The following is a 9,403-nucleotide window of genomic DNA, read 5'->3' as shown; positions in this document are numbered from 1 at the left end:
CAGTGGACAACTCCCGTCACAAATGAGGCATTAAAGTTGCGCTTAATTTGGTTAAGATTACATTTACTCGGCAGCATCAACATCATCAGCATCATCAATGGAGCCGAGATTCAATGGGTTGAGCTTTAAATACATCATAATAATACGGTAATTGGATACAATATGGTAAAGAAGCACAGCCAAACAGCATTAATAGAGTAGCCCATAATATTTTTTTAATAAAATTGTATATAAAAAAGTTTTGAGTGCTACGTCAACTTTCAGACTATAAAATAGTTTCGCATTGAATTCTCTCTATTGCTTAACGGACCTGAAAACCAATAAGTACTTTGATTTGCATATTGTTCATAGTGCCACACTCTAACCTGCATTTGCAGGAATTGGAAAGATGGCTGAAGCCGACTACAGGCTGTATTTGTGCAGCAACTGTTGCCGCCGCTGCTTTTGGAACGAGCTGTCCCCGCAGGAGCATCGCTGCACCCGCTGCCGCCTGCCGCTCCAGGGCTGCGCCATCTGTGACCGCAAATTCGAGCCACGTGACCGCACTGAGCTCTATTGCAAGCGATGTGACTTTCATCTGGTGAAACACGTATCTGCCACACCGCCGCCAGTCTTAGAACTGGATCTGGAGCTGGACATGGAGCCGGAATTGTTTGGACCACCGCGCGACCGTACCATGGCTCAGCGCTGGAAGGAGATCAAGTCGGCAACCGGCATTGAAGATGGTTATTTTATTGATTGAAGTGCTGAGTAAAACAATTCACAAATATTGTCCAGACTCAGCTGTGTAATCTGTCCAACCTCTGCTCCATTTGGTGGTCTACATGTGACCAAATGGTAGCATTACGTTTTTTTTACAACAAACCAACTCATTATCCGGTTGGCATATCCAGATCGGGGTCAGTTTGTATGGCAGGCAGGCAGATCGAATATGGGGCGGCATTGGGACGGAATCGATGATGCAAGCGGGCAGCTGCTCGATGAGGGCGGCTGCAACATCAAAAGGTTCTGTGTACAGTAGATAGTCCTTAAAATGGATTAAAATTTCATTTAAATTTGCATTTAAATGAGCGCAGCGCACTCAAAGTAAATGCCCCCGCTTTTTCACAGGACAAAGGGCTGCTGACCAGACCCGCTTCCAGACGCAGACCCAGGCCCAGACTTCCGCGCGAAACAGTTGCCATCCAGACGTGGACTTCGCGCACATGGGCAACATTAAAAATGTGCTTTTTAATGTTCTTCTTTTTTCACGTAGCATTCTCCTGGCAGTTGCAGCTCAGTTGATTACCTTTGGCAGCAGTGTGTGTGTCTCGCGGGCGTGGGCGGGGCGGGGCTTAAGCGAGCGATCTGCTGCTGCATTTTAATGGGCATTATTTAAATATGTATATTTTACAATTAAATAAACGATTTTCATGCTCTTATGGCGCCCAGTTCCAATTTCAGCTGCTGCTGCACTGCATGCGGAATCCTTTCAGGTAGCTTACGAATTTCTCTCCTTCCTGCTGGTGTGTATTTTCTGCTTTGCGTGTTAATTAAATTTGCAAAACTGCCTTAAGGATATTTTAATTGCCCTTTGTGGAACAATTGGTTTGTTTTTTTTTTTTTCGCCAGTTGCGGTTAGTATCTTTTTATGACCGCAGGCTCTATGCCATATATATTAAGGACCTCATCCAGTAAAATGGCATTTATTCATTAGCTTATCCTCCTGATGGATTCTCGATATAGATTAAACGCATTTTAAAAACGCCCACATTTAAACTATTATGAATGTATTATGGTGGTGTTTCAGTTGGTTTTGTCGTCGTTGCCGTCGGTCCGTTGTTTGTTGGCGAACTAACAAATTTTCCAATTTGTTTCTTGATTTATTTTCACGCCAATTTCTTGGCGTTCGCCTCCGACGCTGCTGACATTTGTTTATTTATTTGGTTTCATGTTTTGTCTGCCGTCGTTTTCTCCGCTCTGCAGCCGGTTGCGTGAAATCACGAATGAATGAATGACTGCCCCGGCAACAGCCATGAATATTCATGGGCCATGCCACTAGAAACAACAGTAGCTACAGCAACAACAAAAACAACAGCAACAACAACAACAAGAAGAACAACACACAGCTAACTCAGCTTGCATTTCCGCTCTATGCGCCAACAATTCGCAGCGCCATTTTGTTGTCCCCAGCAGCAGCAGCTGCAGCAGCTCCGCATCGTGGTTAGAATACCCTTTGTAAAGCCTCATTAACTATATCAGTGTATTCGTGAAGACTGCCAGCGGTTTTTAATTCACTTGCGTCAATATTCAATTCAATTCAGTATGTCAATATTTTACTTGTTGTATAAATTTAATTTAATACAAAAGCCCAACTTTTTACTAATAGAAAGGTTTGAAATACTTTTGTGTATTGAACAGTAATTTAGAAATATCTTCTGCTAACATTTCTTGGCAACAATCTCTTACTTTTACCGATTAAATATTTTCAAATATGTGCTGTTCCATTCTTAATGTATTTTTACTTAATTTCAAAACGATCGCGGGTAAGCATATTAAGACTTCGGTTTTGGAATATTTACATTTACTGTCTTGTTCGTGTTCGTTGAGGATTCGATGTGCGCAGCTGTTTCTTAGTGAGATGCTGCAACTTGCTTGGCTGCTTGTTGGTGTTATTGCTGCCATTGTTTTAGTCAACATTTTGTGGTTAAATGTGCCTGTATGTGTGTGTGTGTGTGTGTGTGTGAGTGCAACAGTTTCTTGCTGGCCGCACAAAAGTAGGCAATGCTTTTGCGTTTGTATCGAACAGGAAATTTAATTAAAAGCGCTTTGTTGGCGATTTCAAATGCAGGAAATATAGTCGTAAGTAGTTGAGACCACAACTTACAGCTACTGCCACTGCCAACTTTTTCAACTGCCACGGCCGCAACCCTCTCGACCGCGCTAACGAACTGTGACTGTAATCGCCGCACTGCTGCACTTGACTTTAGTACATTTGGCTCTGCAATGGCCGTTGTGATTTTTAGCCGACATATTTGGCCGCCTCATGAGAAACTTGTCAGCTGCTACTGCTGCTGCCTCCGACCCAGACTTGTGTTGATTGCTCCGGAACAATCGCAATGGCATTTGTCTGGCACACACGTAACCCTGATTCCCTGATTGCGATGCTTGCACCAGCTCCATTTGAGAATGTATTGATTTTGAGCGCTAATTACCGACAGTTGGGTGTAAGGTTAAGTGTGGGTCAGCGTGTGTGGCAACACAACCATTGTATAGGGTCAGCCAGACATCGCCTGTTTCGTAATTGTAGCTGTCAGATAAGATTGTTTCAGTGTCGGGCGCAGGCGACGCACGACTTTGCGGGTCAGTTTGACTGGTCTCCAATGTGACCTAAGGCTTGTGGATTTGAATGTGTGTAAAGCTTGCAAATTATGGTCAAAGTGTGTACATCAACGAAGTTTTCCCATTGAAAAGTTCCTCAATATATCAAAGTTTTCCCAGCAAAACTTTTGATCAACAAGTCAATACTTTCGTCTAGGTCCCTTTGGTGTACAGATTCGACCTGAACAAAATCAGTACGCTTAATCGAGAGTTAAGTGATTTCAATAAAAAAAAGTTGTAAATATAATTAATAGAAGAAAATTGAATTGTTCGATTGAGAAATGTACAAAATATGACGAGGCTGCAAGCCGCCTTTTACAAAACTATATTATTACCCGGAATTGCAATTTTAAAAAATTTTTGAAATAAAAGTTTAACTGAATGATAACAAGAAAGGTGAAAGCCCAAAATGAAAACTCCCGGCATAAGACACTGATAAAGTCCTATTTGAATAGCAAGTGAACATAAAAATAAAAACAGATTCTTAAATGAAAATCGAATTTTAACAATCCATACGGATGCGGATCTGCACAGCCAGCTGAACAACATTTTGTTCTCTACCTTCGCTAATGCAACGAATAATAGAAAAAAAAACCGCTTTTGCCTTTTGGCAAATCGAGCAGACTTTGTAAACCATTAGAGAGTCATCCTGACTAGGTCTGCCTTCAACTTCAACTTCAACTTAAGCTTCAGCTCCAGCATCGTCCCCATGCCATGGCAAGTAATCTTTGATTTTGCATGAGCTGATTCTATGGGGCAAGTCCGGACTACATGCTGCGGCCAGCATTGGGGCACTGCAGCTGTATAAATTTTACATTTGTTTCCTTTCAATTTAACAATGTGTACTTTTCGTATTGTTTTCCTTTAGAGAGCAGCTAGTGAAGCAGGGCTTTTGGGGCTGGCTGGCAACCATTTTTCACGCGACCCGAGCTATGGCGGATGCTCACTTCATCGCCTGATTTCGCAATATTTATGATTAGCAATTTATTATTCATCATTTTCGAGTGCGCAAACAAAACGCGCCAACCCAAGCAGCCGAGAAAAATCGAATGATGTTCTGCAATAATTCTTGAGCCAAGGGTAGACTCTGATGGGCGGCTGTGCGAACCAAGCTGGGGGCGGACCTTGTACCGCCATTAACTAGCACTTAATTTGATTAACCGAAAGCCGATGTTTACATGCGCTGCATGCCAGCATATCTATCAAAAATGAGCCGAATACTTGTATTACTTTGGCGCATAATGGGTTCCCAAACCTGAGAATTCTGATTCTCTGAGATTCGCAGGGATTGCGACTGGATGGGCACAATTGATGGCTGCAGTGGCTGCTTTGAACTTAAGCAGCCAGCTTATTGGGTGATTTGTGTAAATAATTTATGGCATTTACATACTTAAAAAATCTTTATTTATCGCAGCCATAGGCGTGAGGCTGTAAGGCTGCTCACTGAGGTGAATGAGGATACATATGCCCACACATTCTTGCGCATTGCGACTTTCAATAGATTTTTTGAGAGTTATCTCTTATTTAAAATACCTTTGTAATCTTGTAGAGAGTTACAATTTTGTTACAATGATTGATCAGTTTCTTATATTGCACTTAATTATTCCATAAATCAATACAAGAAACTGATACAATCCTGCCGTGCTCTTTAGTCTTACCTTTTTATTCGCATTCACATAAAACTAAGGCGTTTCAGGTAAATCTGGTTCGACTTGCCTTAAACTACATTTTAAAACTTTATAATACAAAATATTTTATAAGCTTTGATTGATTTTTAAAATCCACTCTGGGGTAAAAGTTTATTTATTTTTTATTTATGTACTCACACTATTTCACCCTTTTCGGAAAATCCCTTTCCCTCGTTGGAAACAGTTGGAAAAGTTGTGTGTATACAGTCAAAGTGATTCTCATAAAGCATAAAACGCCCCTCCTGGTTGAAAAATGGCTGGAAAAGGTTATCTGAGTGAAATTTTAGTTTAGTTAGCCAAAAGTGTTCGTATTTATAATCAGTAAAAAAAAATTGGCGAGTATTATGATGCCATTTAAGAATATTATACTAATTTATCACAGATAACCCTGCATTGGGGTATTAACCCGTGATAGAACATAAAATAAAAGATAAATCGAATTTGAACTGTTGCCTTTTGGAAAATGTAATTATGAGTTCATGCTTATTTACAAATATTAAAGTAAAAGGAAGGGAAATGGATGCATTAGTAATGTTTAAAAATTGATAAAAAGATTTTTTGGGCCGTACGAAGCAATAGTTGACTGTAAACCATGACTGTTTATTTTAACGTAAAATTATAAAGTCTCAATGCGGAGCCATCGAAGCAGGCTTTTTAGATATTCCAAATTGGATTAGTAATAAATTACGGCTGGCAATATTGAAGCACATTTGTACATAGGCGACGCTTTGCATTCGATTCAAATATTTACAATTATATTGAAATGCTAATGCGAAGGGTGCAAATGGGTAGCGACCCCCTCTAAGTGTCTGTGGACTATTTACACATGCCAATAAATGTTGGCACAAGCGAATTTTCGAGCATTTGGCGGCGTTTTACATATTCCTATATATTCGCTTGCCGCTTACGAGAGCATTATAATGGAATGGAATCCACTTGAAAATAGAGCAATCCACTTGCATATGTCGCGCGGACATTTTAAGAATGAGTCGACGCCATAAATATTATTGACGGGCGGGTCGGCAAGCCCCCCATTCGAGGACACAGACTATGATTGCGGCAAGCGGATGTAAAACCTTGGCAATGACAGTTTCGGGGCCCGTCTGTTATGCAAATGTTGGCGTATGCCTCTGTCTGTACTCGTAGTTGGTCTGACTGTTAGTGTGTATGTGTGTGAGTGTGTGCTTGTGTGTGTGTATCGACGCCTGTTTATATGCAAATCTTTTATTTCGGTCTCGGCTGGCTGGGCCTGGCTTCTTTTTATTTTGGCTGCAGCGCCGCCTGTTTTATTTCTTGCATTAAATTAACATCAATAAAATGTGTCGTTTGTATTTTTCAAGTGTGTCCCAATGTCCTGCGTCCTGTCGCTGTGTCTGCCCCCATCCCCGCAACGGTCTTCGTCTTCTGCTGCACTTGTCTGCCCATAATTCGCAGCTAATGCCAACATGTGCTGTGATTTGTCCACGGAGAACATTTGCGCCGCGGGTGTACTTTCCATATACCAATATATATGCCATATTCTCCCTACGGCGAAATCATCTATTAATTTTACTTTCAAGACATTTGCATAAACCAGTTGCCTGAGGCCAGCCGGCAAACCTTTTCCATGGATTGGCTAAGAATAAAGGAGAGTTGTATACTTGGAAAGATGAGACAGTAGATATGAGGGTAGAGACAAGTTTGGTATATAGTATACACAAATAAAAACTATATTACCAATATACTATTGGAAGATTCCATAACTGAAGCTTACGAAGACTGAAGTTACGAAGCCTGGATCGTCTACCCGTCAGTTATTAAACACTATCTAGTGTGCTATAGAAATTTGACATGTATTAAAGTGAAAAGATAAACAAACAGCAAAGTTATGGAAAAGACTTACAATCCAGTCAGACAATGGGATCTATTCCAGTACGAAGCCACGACGTCTGAGAATCGATTCATTGACTATCCACTGTGGACTCTTTATATTACGATTGGTGTCCTCATTTTTATAGCCTGCTGTTCTTTTTGTGGTATTTTAATGTGGTTTTCACTGATTGTTCGTGGTTCAGCCCAAGGTGACTTGGATTAACTAACATACTCCTCAAGCACAAGTTTTCAATCTGCTGTAAATAAATAACGAAATTATCAGTTATTTTAAATTGGATCTCATATCAGAGTGTATTTCGATTCAGAGTGTATTAAGCAATTTTCCAGATATCAGTAAAATATTGAAAGATGCATCTTTGATAAGTGCTTTCATTGTTGTTCAGGATAACGAGCTGAGCTTGCCATTTTCTGCAATAGATAGTACCTGCGTGAAGTCGGTCGGTTCGGATTACTGTATATTAACGATACCATAAAACAGCTCCGACCTAAACAAGAATATATTCCAAGCTACGCAGAACTATGTTAAGACTTACGGACAACATTTGGTTGTTATATAAGAAGAAGATATTCAAGAATGTATTTCCCAGAGTGTATGGTAAACAGACGAAAAACGGCGTACGTGCTTGTGTGTATGTGTGTGCTTATGTATATATATATATATATATATATGTGTGTGTGTGTGTATATATATATATATGTATATATTTTTGTATATACATATGCATAGAGGGAAGTTGTGTTTGCAAAGTATTTCTCAGCCGGATACTCCCGATTTCAAGAGATCAATATATATTTTTGTTCAGTTCAAACTTATCAAGGGCAACAATTAAATAAAAATTAAATTCTTTATACGTACCTTGCAAAAAAATGTTGCAAAAGTGGTCGCAGAATTCACTGCAAACTCTGGCGAGAGGGAGGGCGGCTTTCAAAGGGCGTGGTCGATGGCGAATAAACAAATAAACATGGCCATGCAATATTAATATTTATGCACAAATATTGAAAGTAAGGCTGCAAACGAGACAACGGAAAGGGCAAGTAATGGCAGGGCGGGATGGCGATGTTCCTGAGGGCGATGCGGAAATACTCGTATATCTAAGTGAAATGCTAAAAGATTGATGACTTGGCGTCTTTGTGTATGTTGGCTGGACGCTCGACCATTGCGTGAGTGCGCTTGTGTGTGTGTGTGTGTGTGTGTGTTTCACGTTTATAAGAATTTATGGCAATGGATGTTCAGGCATCGCTGCGTATACGCAATATTTTTATTTATGTATTATGAATCAATGCGTGTAGCGTGCAAAAGCAGCGTGCAGAGGCCAGGGCTATGAGCTTCGGGTAGTCAGCGTGTCAGGTCGGCATAAAAAAGTATATTTATATATGTATCTAAAAGATGCACACTAAAACAAAAGGATAACAATAACTTCTCGGCATGGGCGGGAGGATTCGCAATCTTTACGAAAGGTCTATGAGGGCGGATTAGTGGGCAGGGCGTTGGCGTTTGCTTATAAATAAGCTCACTTACGTTAACGAATAGAGCGCACATAAAAATTGCATGAAAATGAAAGACACCCACTCGAATGCGGACCACAGTCGCACCCGGAATACGACAATCATCTTGCAGTAGCCCAAAATAGGGCCAAAAAGGCCGCATCAGATGCTATGTTTTTTGTTTGTTTTTTTGTACGTAAAAAATTATACTATTACAATCAAGTTTACGACTGCTATTTCGCCGCATTGCCTGACTGCCAATGAATATGATGATGGCCAGGCAATGATCAGCAGTTCGGATGATGATGATGATGATTGTGCTGGCTGTTCTGGCAATAAAATCAGCGAAAACAGCTTTTGGAGCTTCTCGTATGCCCTGACATATATGGGCCAAGCCAGACCTGAAAATGTTTAATAAAATAGTTTGCATAGGCAAGCCGAAACAATTGACCGCTGCTCAAAGTTAGCATAAAAAGTCGTAACTCCAGAGGCAATATTAACAGATTTATTGGTATTTTAAGGTATATTAACCAAAATCATTATTTTTCTTCATCTATTGGCGTTAAGATTATAACTCAGGTTAACAAAAAATAATGACTATAAAGGTTTTTTTTGTAGCTTTGGCCAGAATATTGTCATTTATAAGCTAGGATCTTTAATCTTCGATATGTAAAGGAAATCTCTTCTTATCCTAATACTCACATAGATAAATTAATTGCCATGAGGTAGATTTCGGTGCTTCGAACTCAAAGACCATCGGAGATACGCTGGCTTATTTCCATTTTTCTTTGAATTTGTTGGTTTTTACGTATCATAATCGTTACAGATCAATGCAACAGATTGATAAAACCTTGACATTGGTGATACCCAGATTTTCTCTAAGTGTACAGTTGGTTCTTTTTCTTCCAAGACAATTCCATGTTCTTCAGCTGTAAACGTTTAAATTTCATGTTTTCCTTATGCATTCGCTCATTGCCTAAAGCAAGCCCCACCTCACT

The 9,403-nt window shown here is 40.1% G+C and overlaps 1 protein-coding gene and 1 long non-coding RNA gene across 5 annotated transcripts; one reads left to right on the top strand and one right to left on the bottom strand.

Annotated features, from left to right (window-relative positions):
* Positions 1–243: 243 nt before the first annotated feature.
* LOC115761196 lies at positions 244–780 on the top strand. The gene is made up of 2 exons (XM_030702879.1): positions 244–324; positions 378–780. Exon 2 carries the CDS (start codon positions 389–391, stop codon positions 740–742), a length of 354 nt encoding a protein of 117 aa, XP_030558739.1. The 5' UTR covers positions 244–324; positions 378–388; the 3' UTR covers positions 743–780.
* A 4,971-nt stretch (positions 781–5,751) lies between these two features.
* LOC115758732 lies at positions 5,752–8,621 on the bottom strand. Of its 4 annotated transcripts, none has more exons than XR_004017459.1 (5): positions 8,440–8,621; positions 7,777–8,380; positions 6,931–7,156; positions 6,765–6,863; positions 5,752–6,687 (listed from the first exon to the last, which is right to left on the bottom strand). It is a non-coding gene; the product is annotated as an uncharacterized LOC115758732 (long non-coding RNA). The 4 variants fall into 4 exon arrangements; XR_004017456.1 differs by having other exon boundaries at positions 5,752–6,663; XR_004017458.1 differs by having other exon boundaries at positions 5,752–6,663; positions 6,931–7,153.
* Positions 8,622–9,403: the final 782 nt, after the last annotated feature.

This window comes from Drosophila novamexicana, unplaced genomic scaffold (genome assembly GCF_003285875.2).
Source record: "Drosophila novamexicana strain 15010-1031.04,08,12 unplaced genomic scaffold, DnovRS2.1 tig00000008-arrow-pilon, whole genome shotgun sequence".
Taxonomy (NCBI): Eukaryota; Metazoa; Arthropoda; class Insecta; order Diptera; family Drosophilidae; genus Drosophila; species Drosophila novamexicana.
This window is presented reverse-complemented; position numbering and strand designations above follow the sequence as displayed.

Excerpts from the sequence above, each read along its gene's own strand:
- LOC115761196 (XM_030702879.1), top strand. The coding sequence starts at position 389 with ATGGCTGAAGCCGACTACAGGCTGTATTTGTGCAGCAACTGTTGCCGC.